This window comes from Lemur catta, chromosome 10 (genome assembly GCF_020740605.2).
Source record: "Lemur catta isolate mLemCat1 chromosome 10, mLemCat1.pri, whole genome shotgun sequence".
NCBI lineage: Eukaryota > Metazoa > Chordata > Mammalia > Primates > Lemuridae > Lemur > Lemur catta.
Window position 1 is genome coordinate 51,661,502 of NC_059137.1, and position 19,392 is coordinate 51,680,893.

The window sequence follows — 19,392 nt, forward strand, 5'->3', positions numbered from 1 at the left end:
CCTCAGACCTATCACTTACTCATGGTTGTACAAGTTATGCAACCTCTCTGTATCTCAGTTTTCTCACCTACAAAACATTAATAACTCCACAGAGTTTCTATGAGGATTATATGAGGTAATTGTTTATAAAGTATTTAGCATAGTGCCTGGCAAACAGGAAGTAAACAATAAATTTTGGCTATTTTATAATCAGTAGTAATAGTATTTAGAAATTAAAAAAATATATAGTTTGGCTTTTTTTTCTGAGACAGAGACTCACTCCATCACCCCAGGTAGAGTGCAGTGGCATCATTATAGTTCACTGCAACCTCAAACTCCTGGGATCAAGAGATCTTCCTGCCTCAGCCTCCCAGAGTAGCTGGGACTATAGGCATGTACCACCACACCTGGCTAATTTTCTTTTTTTTTTTTGGTAGAGATGAGGTCTCGCCCTTGTTCAGGCTGGTCTTGAACTCCTGACCTCAAGCCATCCTCCTGCCTCGGCCTCCCAGAGTGCTAGGATTATAGGCATGAGTCACCATGCCTGGCCAATATATTAATATATTATTTTTATAAGTTATATACCAACTCTGTGTTGGTTTACAGTATTAACTATGGTACCTGATACACACACTATATCATTGTGGTTTCCTTGGATTTAGTAACATTTCAGTGTATAAAACCTCACTAGTGAAAAATCCACAAGTATTATAATCAAAAACTAGAATTCTATTATCATTTGCAGCCAACATTTCCATAAAATACTGTAGTCCTAAATCCATTAATAAAATTTTCTAAATGACCACTGTTAGATTATATAATAACTTCTCTTTTCTCTTCCAAATATCTTTGCCACAAACATAAGATAGGGAGAACAACTTTTTGTAACTAAACCTCTCTCCTCTCCAAATAAGCACTTACATGAGGATCAGAGAAACCCAGACCCAAAACCTTCCAAAAGATACACAGAGTTTCCAAAGTCCACAAGGCAAAAAACAAGAAAAGGAAAAGAACTAAAAAGAGGAAGAAACAAGGAAGATAGGCCAGGTGCAGTGGCTCACACCTGTAATCCCAGCATTTTGGGAGGCTGCGGCAGGAAGATCGCTTGAAGCCAAGAGTTCAAGGCCAGACTGGGTGACATGGTGAGACCCTATCTCTATAAAAAAAAAATTATCCAGGCATGGTGGTGCATGCCTGTAGTCCTAGCTACCTAGGAGGCTGAGGCAGGAGAATCACTTGAACCCAGAAGTTCCAGGTTACAGTGAGCTATGACTGTGCCACTGCACTCCAGCCTGGAAAACAGAACAAGACTCTGTCTCTTTAAAAAAATAAAGAAAAACAAAGAAAAATAAATTTAAAAAAAAAGAAAGAAGGAAGGAAGATAAAAGAAAATAATTACTAGGAAAGGTCCAAGAACCATGTTTTATTCCATCCTCATAAACTCTTATAGAATCAAATTTCACATCTTGGGATCTATTCCCTATTCAGAAGATATGTATGATTCCTTCTAAGACCCATACAAAGAGGAAATAAGCCAGTATGAGACAGAGGTTCTCCTACCTTAACAGCTTCTCCAAGAGTTTGGTTTTTGTCAGCTTCCTCACTGGAGTGCAATTCGAGTCTATAATTCAACTCCTGTAGTTGTTGTGCTTGTTCATTCAATAGCATTTGTGCCTGCTGTTCCCGAAGTAATGCATTATTTAGTTCTTCACATGCACTTTCAAACTTCTCATGAGTGATCAATTTCTTTAAAAGGAGAGGGAAAATCAGTTGTAAGCTAATTGCATTGTTGTATCACTTATTCTTCAGAACTATATTTGCTAACATAAAGAATACAATGCAAACATTTCTAGGAGTCTGATACATGATGAAAAAAGACAATTTGTTTTTCTTAATTGCATAAGTCAAGATAAAAAATATAACTATGGTTTTTAAAGTACAATAGCCATATTTCCAAGGTTATCATTTTTAGTCAAATAAAATCTTAGAAAACTTATTTCAAATTCTGAATAAATTTGAATTCTCAGTTTAAATCTTCATACATGATTTATAAAGATTATGATTTGGGGAATTAAAACCATTAACAAGTTCCTAGCCTCTTAAAGTATTACCTAAAAAGTCTATATTTAATATATTTTATCATTCAGATCTCCCTGATCAAATGTCCTCTCCTTGGTGAGTCTTACCACGCTACATCTCACCTACTCCCACTCACTCTATCATATCATCTTGTTTTATTATTTCACAGCTGTTGTCATTATCTAAATTCATCTCACTTTTTTAATCATCTGTCCACACGCTGCCACCAACAACATACGTAAGGATGTAGCTCCACCGAGCAGGGACCTCACTTAGCTTTTTCACCCAACACACAGAAGAGTGCCCGGCACTCAGTAGATGCTCAATATTTGTTGAATAAAAGAACATTCATAAATAAACATCTGCCAGTAAAGCTGTACACCACAATATACAACACAGTTTTTAAAATATCATGACTGCTTTGGAGGGCAGAGCAATCTGCTCTTGAATCTCCTAGAACTAATGACAGTTCTAGACAGGGGCCATCCCTTAAGGGGTACGGAATCCTGGATAAGACACACTTGTATCATCTCCTGCTCAAAGCATTTAAACAAATGAAAATTAGTTACAATAAACAGCAAGAGATATCTTGATTTTGAAGCACAAAGAAGAGTGTTTCACAAAAGGTAGGTAACCTGAGAAATATACATGCAAAGCTAGAGGGAACCATGCAGGCCACTAAAACATGCAGAGAGAGAGAGAGAGAGAGAGTGTATTTAAGACTTATAATCTTCTCATTAAAAAAAATTTAAGGTATATTAATATAATTAGCCCCAAATATAAATTTTTAAATTTTAAAATATCTAGGGGGGAGGAGTAGAATAAAAATCCTATTGATTCCAGGCATTCTGAATGTGTAAATTATTGCAGTTGAATGCAGAGTTTTCTGACAAATAAGACAAAAATAGAAATGTTCAAAGTCTCATTTTCCTCATGGGCCAACAGCAGCAAGCAACAGTTCATGTAGAGAAAGACTTTTGCTGTAACTAAGCCTGAAGATAAATTTATTACATGGGGGCTTCCATATTATATTAATAATACATAAGCACTCAGTTTTATTTTGGTACCAGGTCCCTTGCCTGCCACCTCCATGCTACTTCTCTCTTATTTCCTTTTTCAGGTGTATATATAATGCATTCCCCAACCCTGAAGAAATTTTTAAAGGCAATAGTATAGCATAAAAGTAGATACCTAATGACTTACCTAAGTTAATATAAATTAATGAGAATTATCACAAAGTGCACAGAAAGTTGCCTTATTTCCTGAGAGTCACCTAGTAAGGGTATATCTACTATGTCACTGATACTTGTACAATGTTGAGATTTTACAGAACACTCATCTTTTTACTTCCTCTTAACAGCTGTCTTACACTTCACATTGCCCCACTATAACCAAACCCTCCACTTTCAAAACATCAACTCTAACAGCGCCCCTCAGCACTCCAGTTCTATGTCTTTTATAAAAAATTATTTCAATAGATTAAGGGGGTACAAGTGTTTTTTGTTGCAAGGATGAATTGTATCATGCTGAAGTCAGGGTTTTTAGCGTACCCATCACCAGAATAGTGTACATTGTACCTGACAGATAGATTTTTATGCCTCGCCCTCCCCCAACCTCCTCCTTCTTGTAATAGTTTGCAATGCCCATTACACTTTATGGCCAGGTATACTCATCATTTAGCTCCCACTTACAAGAGATAATATGTTGTATTTGGTTTTCCTCCAGTTCTATTTCTACTTCTTAACATCATTCTATTCTCAGGGTCTGGTGAACAGATATTTTTGTACTTCTATGTTTCATTTGTTGTGTTGTTTTAAATTACCACTCCTTGTTATCAGACTATTTTGTCCTTTTCAATTCACTTGACCTCTATAAATCAAGATTCCCCACTGTTATGCCGGATTTCCTTTCTTTTGACAGAATGTATCTTCCCTTCCCACTCCTCCAAAATTTCTCTTTTACCTAAAAACTTAGCTAATTTTAGCCTCTCTCTTCTCCATCCATCCCTCCCAGAGACTGGTGCAATTCTGTCTACTTTTCTGCAAGTAAACAGGACGAAGTAAGCATGGCAAAGTAGAACAAGAAAGAGATGGTATGTAAAAGCAGTTGTAAGGAGCTAATAAATCAAAAAAGAAAAGAAAAAAAACCCATGAGATCATGGGAGTTAGTTGTTAAAGAACAACTGTGAGTAGATGAACACAGTATTCCAAAACAATAAAGGTACTGAATAGCTTTTGGTGGGCAGGATATTTCCCTTTATGTTATAATTTTAGATCAATTATAAATAGGTATTTCATTTTCTCCAATATATTTTGCCTGAAATCAGTAAAAAATGAATGGTTACAGGTATACTCCCCAATTTTTGAGAGGAAACTAACATCATTTTTCCATCTATTATGTTTTCAATAAAACAATCTTTTATTTAACACAGCTAGGTATAAAGATTAACCACTACAGTGTTTAAAAGTATGAGTTTTGGAGCCAGACTACCCAAGTTCAAATCCTGTCATTTCCACTACTAACTAGATGACTCTGGGCAAGCTACTTAGCTACTCTGTGCCCCATATTCCTCATCTGTAAAATAAGAATAATAATAGTATTTAACTATTAATTTATGAGAGATTATTATAAGGAATAAATGAGTCAATACCTATAAAGTGCTTAGGGTCAGTGTCTGATACATGGTCAATATTATCGTTAAATATTAGAAATCACTTTATAATTCTATAACTTAAAATCATATGCAAAAATATGAAAATTATGTATCTCATTTCCTCAATTATTAGTTGTATACACTAAGGAATTATCAAAAATAGGAAGGAATTCAGACTAAGCATTTCCTTCAGAGGAAGTGATTCACACTAAGCATTTCTTAGAACATATTCTTAGCTTCTGTTGCAAGCCAGTTATTCGAACAAAGCCCTTACAAGAGGATTCTGTCACCTTCCACCAACTTTTCCTTAAACACTAACCTTCTCTCTAGATTCTAGAAATTGAGTCCTGACTACTTCCAAACTAATCAAAGAGGCTAACTTGTTTTCCTAATACTTAACTTTAGTGTAGGAAATCAAATTATGTAGAATATCTAGTATTCTTCATACACATTCCAGGGAGCAACATATATAAAGAATTTTCCAATTTTCAGGAAACCCATTATCTAAACCTAAATATAGTTGACCATATTCTAAATCTCAAAATGCATCAATGACTGTCTCTATCCATTTTGGTGGACCATCTCAAGGTCCCAAATTGAATTCCTACATATAATTGGAAGCAAATCAAATGGAGACTTACTCCAAAGGAACTTGCTTTTAAAATATAAACAGCTTCTTATTATTTAAATAAAATGGCAAAAAAAAATTGGAAAAAAAATTAATGTCTAAGAATAGGGAAACAGTCAAATTTTGATTCATCCATATGACACAATAGGATATATTTGTCTAAAATGAAATTAATAATTAATGATACAGGAAAACACTTGCAGTACTTTAAGTAATATATGTATATTTATAGAAATCATGATGCAAACTATACATACAAAATTATTTCAAACTACAACTGTGCATAAAGGCATGCACAAGCACATATACACAAAGAAAAATGTGGAGAACAAAATGCATCCCCATTTCAACAGTGATTGGTTGTAGGTGGTAAGATTAGAGTGATATAAACTTTCTTCTTAACACATTTTTGTATTTTTATTTATTGCTGTCACATACTACTTTTATAATCAGAAAAATGTTGAAGCAGCTCATAAATTATCCTTCCCTGAGCAAAAAACTAAGAAAGTAAAGAAAAAAATAGGCCATCTTTAGATATTCACCAAAAAGAAAACTATGGCTTAAAAAAGAGAGAGAAAAAGAAAACTATGGCTTAAGGATAATTTATAATTTACTTAACGTACCTAATTCATAGGACTCTTTGCCTTTTCAAGGCATATCTAATTGAAATAATAATAGTTAACATTAGCAATTTACATTATCATAAGATTAGTAACTGAACTACTGTCCACCACTGCTTCTGTTATTATAAATGTTAAAACTGCAAATTCCAAATTAACCAAAAGATACATTTAAAAGTACATTTAAACTGAAGTTAAGCTTGGAAAAATTTGTTTCCCAAAGAAGGGATACTAAAAGTAGCTTGTTACTAGTTTTAAGAAACAAATTTTATATTCATATTTATAGTAGCTATTATAAGTTGTATACAGTTGAAGTTTCAGGATAATCTTTTACCCTCATTTTTCTATATCCACATTAAAAACAGCGATGTTTTTTCTTTGTTTGTTTGTTTAAGAGAGTCCTGCTCTGTCGCCCTGGCTAGAGTGCAGTGGCATCAATATAGCTCACTGTAACCTCAAACTCCTAGGCTCACACCATCCTCCTGCCTCAGCCTCCTGAGTAGCTGGAACTAGGGGCATGTGCTACCATGCCCAACTAATTTTTCTATTTTCTGTAGGGGTGGAGGGTCTTGCTTTGCTCAGGCTGGTCTCAAACTCGTGAGCTCAAGTGATCCTTCCACCTCAGCCTCCCGAGTAGCTTGGACTACAGGCATGAGCTACCAAGCCAACTGCAAATATTAATATAATACATAGGTATCTTCATTTTATTGTGCTTCACACATTTACACATTTTGATCCAGATCTAATGGTATAGCCTTTCTTTTTCAGCTACCTTCTACTTTCTAAAATAACACATATAAATCCTTGATGAAAGACAAATTGAACATTTCTTTGGAAAAGCAACTTGATTTCATACTAAACAATCTAACTTACTCAAAATATTCAAAAGAAGAGGAGAAAAGGAGAAATCCCTCCTTCTTTCCCACCAACTTCAGTTTGCCTCGATAGGAGGCATTTTAGGGGGAAAGTTTTCTGTAGACAAAAATTCCTATTAATGAGACTGAATTATTTGAAAAACCAAACACAATAATAATTAAGCACAAGAAAGATAAAGAGATAGACAAATATATATCACCAAAGCAATAGTTTCCTTAATCATACAAACTTACAGACTGCTTAAATTCATTTAATTGCATTTGGAGACACTGGGTTTTGTCAAGCTCCTTTTTCATTTCATTCACATTTCGTTTGAATTCTGTGACCTCTAAGCGTAGTGAGCGGCGCTCCACTTCTGCTGCGTGCAGTCTTTGTGTGAATCCAAATATTTGCTTCTGCAATGATGCTGTGCTTTTCTGTTGTTAAACAAGAGCAAGTTTACAAGCAGTAATTACAGATGTATTAATAAATAAATAGCATGACCATTTTACCAAATTAAATGTAACTTAGATTATACAAAAAACTTAGATTATACAAAAAACAATGTAGCTATTACTGAAATGTAGAGATGAAAACTTTATTTTTCATGTGACCAATGATTTGGCTTATATAAAATGAACACCTGAAGAAAATAAATAACCGAGATGGCCAGAAAATGAAATTGACAGCTGTTTATGTCTCATACAAGTCTGTTGCAGTATATTTGTAGAGAATAGTAAATTCAGAACTAATGCCGTGACTTTTCTATTTTGGTATTTGAGACACTTATTCATAAGAACTTTTATTTATTGTATTAAAAGTTTACATGAAATCCAAAGAAAATCTAGATATATTCATATACAACTAATTTAAACTATAATTTAGGCTGGTTCAAAATTAAATCTACAAGTCCTAAGATCACTATTAAATAATATTATATACATACCATAATGGGTACATGGCCACGTAAACCATATTTCAGGGCCAGCGTGTTTACTTTATGAAGTCCACAGGCCAGCCTCTGAACCAGGGAATCTTTTTCTACATACGTAATACTCCTGCTACTGTGCAAAGGTATACATTCCATTGCCAGACTAATTTTATCCATGAGTTTTGCAAAAGAATTCTTGGCTGCACCTATGAGTAAATGTCCACAAATTCTGGAATTTGGATCTTCAAAGAAAAAGAAAGAAGATATAAAAAATGTGATTGTCTCTTGTTCATTTCACATCACTGCTAATCATAATATGATGAAAATATTTTTTCAGTTATATAATTCCCATTCACCTGTAGTAATTCACTCAAAAAGATCTCTCCCACATTTATCTTCAATATGAAAAAAGGAATACAGAAAATAGCTCACCTACTAAACAATATATCTGAAGAAATCTGTATGTATTTACAGTATGCCATTCACATGAAATACTATGACACAAAATTCATCACTATTCTCTTTGTTTTAAATTCTAACATAAATCCATTTCCTATTTACAACTATGTTAATGCCATACTATTTATATTGTCAGACAAGAAAATATAATTTGCCTTATTCCAAGGCAATTAAAATTTTACAACTACAATTACTTATTTCCCCATAGGATTTTGGTAATCATCCCTCTCATATAATGGACTTAAGGTCCCAGCATATCCAACATGGCCTGCTTACTGCTAGATTCATCAGGTCTGTAATTAATAATTGTGTTTAATGTTGATAAATAAAATTGTCAGTGCTCTTTCTACTAATTGGTATTCCAGATAATGGTTAATAGGTTTATTTATGCCTTAATAAAAGTCATGTAATTTAGTTTTCCCTCCACTAGGCAGGTCTTAATCTGTCATTCCTTGTCTTATGATATTATCCATATAAAATGACAAGCATGGAGAGATTATTTAAATTCAATAGTATAACATTCTACATTTTAAGAACCTCTGTTATTGGAGTTAATTTAAATCTTATCTTTACATCATAAGCACAAAAAGCAAATTTTGTTAGTCTTACCTAATTTAAGATATTTTATGATTGTAAGAACACATAATTCAACATTGAAGAGCAACATTGAGAAAGTGATCAATCTGTGATTTTCTATGGCATAAAGAATTGTCTTACAGAGACCCTATGTTCTAAAATTCGAGCTTTATTCTCTTCCTTTTATTGTTTGATATTTAAAGGAAAGATGAATTTTAAAATTTATGCAGCAGTCAGAATTTGAAAACCATATTGCTTAGGAGTTATAAATAAAACAGAAATTAATTGGATAAAAGCATAATATCCTCCATGTAAAATTTATTTCTATCAGTTATTGATGCATCAGCTTCTAAGAATGTAATATAGGGTAATATAAGTTTAATGCTATATACCAATCATTATAAACATACTCTCTGAGAATCCCATGGACAAAAGGCATACAAAGTATAATTAAAACACATAGTCCTTTTGTTAACAACCATATTCCTTCAAATAAATAATGAGTGAAAAAGACTTTAGTAGCTTTATACAACAATCAACATATAACACAAAACACTGAATTAAAGGAATTACTAAACTACAGTATGCATTAAATAGGCCCCTGTTGAATGAATGAACAAACAGTAAAATCTATTTGTCTGTAACATTCAATATAATATCATTTCAATATCTAATATATGTATTCCCTGTTTTTCCAACTACCTTGCAATTCTTTAACTGTGTCTTTCCTCGTCTTTTTATTTCAGAATATTATGGGGGTACAAACGTTTTGGTTACATAAATTGCTTTTGTACCATTTGAGCCAAGGGTATTAAGTGTGCCCATCCCCCAGATAGTGTGCATTGTACCCATTATGGGTGAATTTACCCATCTCATCCTCCCCATTCCCACCTGCTTGATTTCCATTGAATTTTACTACCATAGGTACACATTGAGTATTGCTTGATTAGTTCCTATTTAATGGTGAGTACATGTGGTGTTTGTTTTTCCATTCTTCTGATATTTCACTTAGAAGAATGGTCCCCAGTTCCATCCAGGTTAATACAAGAGTTATTACTTTTTTATGGCTGAGTAGTACTCCATGGTATACATATACCACATTTTATTAATCCACTCATGTATTGATGGCACTTGGGTTGTTTCCACATCTTTGCAATTGTGAACTGTGCTGCTATAAACATTTGAATGCAGGTGTCTTTTTTAACAGAATGTCTTTTTTTCCTGTGGTTAAATCCCCAGTAGTGGGATTGCTGGATTAAATGGTAGTTCTACTTTAGTTCTTTGAGGTATCTCCATACTACTTTCCATAGAGGTTGGACTAGTTTGCAGTCCTACCAACACTGTATGAATGTTTCTCTCTCTCTGCATACATGCCACCATTTATTGTTTTGCAACTTTTTGATAAAAGCCATTCTCACTGGAGTGAAGTGATATCTCATTGTGGTTTTGATTTGCATTTCCCTGAAGAGATGTTGAGCAATTTTTCATGTTTATTGGCCATTAGTCTAACTTCTTTTGAAAAGTTTCTATTCATGTCTTTTGCCCACTTTTTAATGGGGTTGTTTGATTTTTTTTTCTTGCTGATTTGCTTGAGTTCTTTATAGATTCTACTTACCAACCTTTTATAGGATGTATAGCATGCAAATATTTTCTCCCATTCTGTAGGATGTCTATTGACTTTCTTGATTGTTTCCTTGGCTGTGCAGAAGCTTTTAAATTTAATCAGGTCCCATTTATTTATTTTTGTTGTTGCTGTGATTGTCTTTGGGGTCTTCTTCATAAATTCTGTGCCTACACTGATATGTACAAGAGTTTTTCCAAATTTTTTTCTGGAATTCTTACAGTTTCATGCCTTAGGTTTAAGTCTGTCATGAATTAATTTTTGTGAGTGGTGAGAGGTACAGATCCTGTTTCAGTCTTCTACATGTGGCTATCCAATTTTCCCAGCACCATTTATTGAATAGGGATTCTTTTCTCCAGTATATGTTTTTGTCTTCTTTGTCAAAGATCAGATGGTAATATGAGGATGGTTTTATATCTGGGTTCTCTGTCCTGTTGCATTGGTCTATGTCTCTGTTCTTGTGCCAGTACCATGCTGTTTTGGTTACTATAGCCTTGTAGTATATCTTCAAGTCTGGTAAATTGATGCTTCCCAATTTGTTCTTTTTGCTTAGGGTTGCTTTGGCTATACAGGGTCTTCTCTGGTTCCATATAAAGTGTAAAATTATTTTTTCTAGATCTCAAAAAATGGTGTGGGAACTTTAATAGGAATTGCATTGAATCTGTAGATCACTTTGAGTAGTACAGACATTTTAACAATGTTGATTCTGCTGATCCAAGAGCATGGTATGTTTTCCCATCTGTTTACGACCTCTGCTATTTCCTTCCTCAGTGTTTCATAGTTCTCCCTGTAGAGGTCTTTCACCTCCTTAGTTAAATATATTCCTAGGTATTTTATTTTCTTTGTTACTATTGTGAAAGGTATTGAGTCTTTGATTTAGTTTTCAGCTTAACTGTTGTTGGTGTATACGAACACTGATTTGTGTACATTGATTTTGTAAACTGAGACTCTGTTGAATTTATTTATCAACTCCAGTAATCTCTTGGCAGAATCTTTGGGGTTTTCTAGATATAAGATCATATCATCTGCAAAGGGAGATAGTTTGACCTCTCCTACCCCTCATTTGGATACCCATGATTTCCTTCTCTTGTCTGATTGATCTAGCTAGGACTTCCAGCACTATGTTGAATAGAAGTGGTGATAGAGGGCAACCTTGTCTGGTTCCAGTTCTGAGTAGGAATGCTTTCAATTTTTCCCCATTCAGTATGATGTTGGCTGTGGGTTTGTTGTATATGGCTTTTATCATTTTGAGGTAAGTCCCATCTATGCCTATTTTGTTAAGAATTCTTATCATAAAACAGTGCTGAATTTTTGTCAAACGCTTTTTCTGCATCTATTGAAAGGATCATATGGTCTTTATTTTACTTCTATTTATGTGGTGAATTACATTTACAGATTTGCATTTTTTCATCTTAATAAACTCTTTATTTTCACTGTGCCAGTCCAGCACATATGGATATTTTTCATGTTTATTGGATTAATTATTTTTCACTGCAATAATACTGAACATAAGAATGCATTAAATAATACCAAGATAAATTAATATTAATTTTTATAGTATGTCAAAAGTTATTCTTTTTTATATAAACAACATAAAAGCTCACTGTTTTAAGAAAATTTCAGGAATATAAAGGTAATAACATTTTCACAGGTAAAGAGCCTTTAAAAACAAAAATTAATTACAATTAAATTTTAATGAATACTTTTTTATAATATTACTGAATTGTGTTTGTACAGACACTGACCACTCTAAAGGGTGAAATTAAATGGTGATATAATTCTATAAGGCATTCTGAATTTTAAGAAGCAGGAAAGAAAGAGACACTCTAAGTTCCACTCTGAAGGGTGAAATTAAATGGCAGTATAATTCTATAAGGCATCTGAATTTTAATAAGCAGGAAAGAGACATACACTCTAAGTTCCTGACTGATGACTCTCAACGAATTACAGTAGCAGCAGTAAATGATTTATGCTTTAATAAGAAATGTTTTTACAATATAGTTCACGCTATAAAGTACAGAGTATAACTAATTCTATATTAAATGAATGAAGAACAAAAAATCTTCTAGTGACTTAGTTGTAAAATTATTTACATTACTACAATGATACAAAAATAAGAGAAAAAAATAAGGTCACTAAAATTCCTCATTTCTACCTGTCTAGAACATTTTAAACTTTTGGCTTTTTACATTTAACAAATTCTTATTTATGTTAAATACAGTTGTTAATTATTGATATTTCTCCCTATTTAATGAAATGTGTCTTTCATGGAAGAAGCAGATTCTATATGGTGAAATTACTTTTTCCAATAGAAGGGACAAAGTTGCATATCTAGAGTTAAAATCTTCAAAACAAATTTATTGTTTTAAAACAAAGAATTATTTTAACCAATAGTTTTAAACCTGTGGGCTACAGATTTCAAGGGCTTCTGGGGGGCTTGAAAGGTTTCCACAAGAGTTCCATCACTATTAACTGCAGTACCTATTGCCATTTTTATCTTTATGTAGCCCTAACAAAATATATGCATGAATAATATATGCTCATGATATTTCGAGAAAAAAAATTAAAAGTCCTTTGAAAACATTACAGAAGTCAATTGCTGCTAAAAATACATCTATGATATGTAGGAAGGGAGCAATCTACATTACATTTTCATATTAAAATGGAGTCTTCATGTTCACAAAGATTGAGAAATACTCCTTTAACCAAAAAGGTAATAATAAGTAATGTTAACAATAATGTTAGTAATGAGCATAAATAATATAACAATGAGTGATGTTAATAATAATACTAGTGATATTAATAGTGAGTACCGTTAACTAAATTATATTCAACCTCAGTTCTACACACTTGGTAAAATTTTGTCTACCTTGATATCTCCATCTCCCTTGCCATTTCACCCACATCCTGTTCTTGGCATTTTTCCAATATATTCCATTTCCTCTGTGATCATGGCCATAACTCATCCACATTACTCTTTTCTAGTCTTTCCCCTCTTCAACCCATCCTCCACACTGTAGATAGAATACTTTCTACAACATAAATAGGATCTTGTCACATCCCTTGTTTTTATGCCTCAATGACTCTCTTAAGACCTAGGAATAAATTTCAAATTCCTTAAAACAAGGCTCAAAAGGCCTACAGATCTGGTTCCTACTTACTTTTCCAGGAACATCTTTCACTAATATCCCCTACTTATATGCAACTCCTTTAAAGTAACTCCAATACATCATAAGCTTAAAGTATTCCTATGAGCAAAAATTATGCTTGTGTCTCCAAACTGTGAAATATGAATGTGGACATCAGTTTCCAAACCTGGGAGGCAATCACTACAATAAGATGTTTGCTTCAAAGCAGTGTTCCATCTGAAAAACACTGCAAAAACAGCCCAGACAACTGTACAAAGAAAGTGATGACAAAATTTGTCTTATTTTTAAAACATACTGACATACACTCATGCAAAGAGCAGTATGATACTGGGGCTAGAAGAAATAGGGAGAATAAGGAAGTAGACTGGAGAGACAGGAAATAGATCCAAGTACTTATAATGATTTAATAGATGATAAATGGCATATCTTAATTAGGGGAAAGATAGTTTAACTTATATTAGTGCTACCTGGTCATCTGGACACAAAGTTTAATCATGTACTAACTACTTACATCAAAGATAATTCCAAATAAACTCAAGATTTAATGTAAGAATTAAAAGTATTAGACTAAAATTGTACAAAATAACCCTGAGGTAATTCTACCCTTGCTAAGTAAATCACCATAAATAAAAATTAATAATTTTAACTATATAAAAATATCACAAGCAAAATCAAAAAAAACTGGAAAAAATATTTGCAATATGGCAAAGTATTAATATACATGACACACAGGAGTTTTTATAATTCTATAAGAAACAGACACACCCTCAAATATGAACATAATGGGATATTTATAAAAGAATAGGAATGGGCTTAAAACAAATGAAAAGATATGCAACCTAACTACTATCAAAGTCTATAGATAAGCGATAATAGAGCCTCTTTTGCCTTTCACCTTGATAAAGATGACAAAGACTATCAAACCTTTTTGTGCAAAAGATGTTATGGGAAAATCAGAAATACTCTTAATACTGTTCATAAGAATGTAATGTAAAGCAACTTTTATGAGAGGCAGACTGGCAATGTTTTCTAAATGTAAAACATACAATCTCATTGCTTATAGATATAGGAAATAACTGCACAAGTATAAAATAATTTTATGCACAAACATTAACTATAGTATGGTTAATTACAGTATTGCTTAAAATAGTGAAAAAGTAAATATCAACAGGAGATTCGCTAAGTAAATTACAGTACATATATACAATGCAACAGTACATAACTAAATACAATTAATGATATAGATCTATTTTATTGACATGAAAAGACATTCATTATCCATTGAGCAGAGAAAAACAATTACAATTAGCCATGATTATATGATTCCCTCATATAAAACTGTGTGTTTGTGTGTGTATGTTTGAACATAAGCATGGGAGACTTGTAGAAATCATCAAACTATTAAGGATGGTTAAGGATGACCCTTTGGGTGATTTTTACTTTCTGTGCAAGTTTCTGTATTGTGTGAAAGCTTTACACTGGGCACAAGCACTTTTGCAAAAATAATAAAACTGTTTAAAAAAGCACTGCATACTGCCTTATTCATTGATCAAACAGCTAGCTATAGGCTCATATGTATAAAGGCACTGTGTTAGGCAATGCGGAGAAGGGACCAATAACATTGATTCATAATCAATAACTCTTATCTATTGTATTATATTGTATTATTTATTATTATATAATGCCCCAAATAGAACTATCCAAAAACATATGTTGACTTAGACAAACGATACTTGGGAAAATGATCATATAAAGCAGAGGTTCTTAATTATTTTTGTCCTGTCGGAACCTTTGGTAGTCTGCTGGATCATATGGCTCCTCTTCTTAGAATATCATTTTAAATCCATAAATGAAAATGTGTGAGATTACAAAGGAAGAAAACTGTACTGAAATACAGTTGTCAAAATATTTTGAGTATTAATCCATTATATGTAAGACAGTACATTTAAAATATAGGTAAACTAAAGCTAATTTTTTAAAAGACAGCATAGTAAAAGTTGTTGCTTAGACAAAATAAGAACATCGAACTATGTAGTGGTCTTCAACAAGGCACCATACATGTCATGTTGAACATCAAATTTTTTTATATTTAAAAGTGATAAAAATCCTGATTCACAAGTACACTATATATATACTGCTACAAATGTAATTAAAGCTTCCATAGTTCATTTTACAAGATAGTGGTAGGTTTCTCTCAAAAAATCCCAGAATTCTCTAAGGCTTTTAAATTCAAAAGCTAATGTGGTAACTTTTTTGTCCTGAAGTTAATGAGTTCATCTTTAACTAAATCAACATACTCAAGACGTTGAATTGGAAACAATACACATTGGAAAGAAAAGGATTGTGAATCCATGGTTCAAATTTGGTGCTATAAAGACAGAAGTGGCTTCAATAACTCTTGAAAGAGTTGTGAAGTGCTTCCAGGTGATGAAAGGTTGCTCTTTCAAACAAAATAGAGAATTCGCTATTTAGGTAATACTGGAAAGCAACATAGATATGAAGAACATAGAACCTCACTTTGATGGATGAACAACTACTAGGTACAGAGTTGTCTTGTGATTAGTCATTACTAATGATGAGCAAAAACTACATATGACTATATCTGAGATAGCTATAACAACAACATTACAATGTAAAAATATCTGTGATTTCTATTAGTAATGAAGTCAGTATGCCACTAATATTATCATGGTCTGTCATCACCAGCCATAATTGAAGAAAATGTCAAAGTTCAGCTAGTGGTTAAACAAGATGTAATTTTTCCCATCCAAGTTCACAGACCATTCCCCCACACCTGCCTCCACCCTCCTGAATTCTATCCATGAACCCTATGAACCCCAGGTTGGGAGACCCTTTATCTAAGGAATATATGACCCAATCATAAATCTATATTCTTGAGCATCTGTCTCTATGTCAACTTAAATAACAAGAAAGCTATATACCTAGACTACTTCAGTCAGAGAACTACTCTAAGTTTTTACTGAAGATGAATGTAAGTAACACTGACAAAACTTCTACATCTTCTATGAAATTGCTTTTAAACATAGAAACTGTGCTGTCTTTCAGTATTTCCAATATGGTAATACATCTAATAAATTCCTTTTAATGTTTAGTGACAGAAAAAAAGTTTGTTCTCTTATGTTTGGAGATATAAGAGAACATCTCACATCTGTAGAATGATAAGCAGTTCAGTTTATTATTTGAGAGCATTGGGAGGTGAGAGTGCACAAATAGATAAGAATCAGATCTCTTGTTTATCCAGCTAAAGAGTTAATTTATGCAGCAGGAAATAGAGAACAATACTGCTGCTGATACTGAGACAAAGATAAGTGATAGATCAAGCACTGTCTACATGCATTAAATAATTCAGCCCTCACAATAACTCAATGAGATAGCGCTACTATTACAGCCATTTAAAATCATAAGTGAGGCCGGGCGCGGTGGCTCACGCCTGTAATCCTAGCACTCTGGGAGGCCGAGGTGGGTGGATCGCTCGAGGTCAGGAGTTCAAGACCAGCCTGAGCAAGAGCGAGACCCCGTCTCTACTAAAAATGGAAAGAAATTATCTGGCCAACTAAAATATATATAGAAAAAATCAGCCGGGCATGGTTGCGCATGCATGTAGTCCCAGCTACTCGGGAAGTTGAGGCAGTAGGATCGCTTAAGCCCAGGAGTTTGAGGTTGCTGTGAGCTAGGCTGATGCCACGGCACTCACTCTAGCCAGGGCAACAAAGTGACACTCTGTCTCAAAAAAAAAAAAAAAAAGAACAAAATCATAAGTGAAGGGAAAAAGAACAATAAAAAAATAGTATGTATATAGAAAGACCCAATTATATTGAAATACACACAAAGCAACTTGATATAAATACTAATTAAGTATTAATCATATTTTTTAATAAGAATATTACATGAGATGTAAATTTACTTCCTTATACTCTTCAATGCTTTATAATGCTCTATAATATGCTGATACTACTTCAATGTTATTTCTATAACCCTCTTCCAAATTATTTCTTTGCTAAATAAAAGAAAGAAAGAAAAATAGAAAGAGGAAGGGAGAAAGGGAAGAGAAGAAGGAAGGATGGGTCTAAGAGTGGAAGTAGGAACATCATTGGCAGGCTGAAAAAGTTGATACACGCAAAAAATAAGGAGCTAAGACAACAGCAATGGTGCTAGGATAAAAAGTAGCCCAATAAGAAATGTAGAACATAGAGAATAAGAGTAAGAATAAAAGTAAGTTATAGTGACTCCCAGGTTTCTATTTCAGGTACTACTTGGTGAAGAGAGAAAATTCTCTACAAAGAGAATTTTCAGAAGGAGGTTTTGGGACTAAGAAGATGAGTAAAACCTTGCACATGCTAAATTTGAAGGTTTTTAGGATACCCATAGAAAGGTAGGTATTAATACATAGGTTTTAAATTCAGGAGTGAGGTATGAGTTAAAGATAATATTTGGGAGTCAGTATATAGATGGTAAATAAAGCCCTGGCTATACATGGGACTGCTCAGGAGTACAAAGAGTAAAAATATGGCTAAGGAAAGAATCCCAGGGCTCTCACACATTGAAGGACAAGCCCAAGAAGAGTACATGAAGGACACTATCTGAAAGGAAGGAGAAACAGGAGTGATACCATGGACATCAAAGGAGTCCAGAAAAAGTAATGGATCATTAATATCAAATACTGAAGAGACGACAAGTAGGACAATGGTCTTCAAACTTCTTCACTAATATACTTCATAATTTTTTTTTAACTATATATGCTGCAGTAGGAATAATAATGGTCCTCCAAAGATGTCCACATCCTAATCCTGGAACCTGACACAATGTTATGTCACACAGCAAGAAGGAATCAAGGTTGCTAATCATCTGATTAAGGTTGCTAATCTCTTAAAATAAAGAGATTAACTTGCATTATTCAAGTGAGCCCAACATAATCACAAGAGTCTTTCAAAGTAGAAAAGGGAAGTCCCTCTGACTCTGAAGAGTAGATCAGAGTCAGAGATCTGAAGATGCTATGCTGCTTGCTTTGAAGCCAGAGTGAAGGCCTATAAACTAAGGAATGCAGAAGGCCACTAAAAGCTGGAGAAGGAAAGGAAACAGATTCACACCTATATCCTCCAGAAGGAATGCAACCCTGCCAACACCTTGATTTTAGCCCAGTAAGACCTATTTCAAACTTCTGATCTCCAGAGCTATAAGATAATAAATTTGTGTTACTTTAAACCAAAGAGTGTAATAATTTGTTATCCCAATAATAGGAACCTAACACATACACCCTCACACATTTTAAAGTTGACATCTAAAAATTTTCATCATTTATTTAACCAGTTGTAAAGCATATCATTTCTAGTATGCTGTAAATTTTGGAATTTTTTTTTTAACTGGCATATCCTTCCTTTAAATATAACCAATAGAATCTATATACCATGAAGATTTAGTCACTACCATCATCTACTTTAAGAATACATGGACAAGCTCTTCCTTAATCAGAAACTATACCTCATTTATTGTCTCCAAGATCTCATACTTCATCCCACTTCTGCTACTAAGTTTTACTGCAACACAGAATTTATTACCCTCAGCACACAAACATGTTGAATTACCTCTCATCTTAAAACAAAAACTCCCTTAACCCTAAAATCTTCCTCCTGCTACAACCCAATTTACCTGCGTCCTTTTACATAAAAACTCATTGTCTTTACTACTACTCATTTTCTTTTTAACAGACTGCAGTCAGGCCTTGTCTCAACCACTCCACCAAAACGGTTCTATCAAGGTTATCAGTTATCTCTGTCTTGCTAAATCTAGTGAGTCCTCAATCTTCATCGTACGCATCTTAGCA

General features: G+C 33.4%; 1 protein-coding gene across 7 annotated transcripts in view; it reads right to left on the minus strand.

Annotated features, from left to right (window-relative positions):
• Positions 1-19,392, minus strand: part of CCDC171 (coiled-coil domain containing 171) — a 367,143-nt gene that overhangs the window by 219,531 nt on the left and 128,220 nt on the right. For all 7 annotated transcript variants that reach the window (XR_006737860.1, XR_006737861.1, XM_045563091.1 and 4 more), the window contains 3 exons: positions 7,761-7,987; positions 7,069-7,251; positions 1,540-1,725 (listed from right to left, as the gene is read on the minus strand). Coding sequence is in view for 5 of the 7 variants with exons in the window: in XM_045563091.1 (XP_045419047.1) it covers positions 1,540-1,725; positions 7,069-7,251; positions 7,761-7,987 (596 nt within the window). In the remaining 2 variants the exon portion in view is untranslated. The remainder of the gene's footprint in view (positions 1-1,539; positions 1,726-7,068; positions 7,252-7,760; positions 7,988-19,392) is intronic.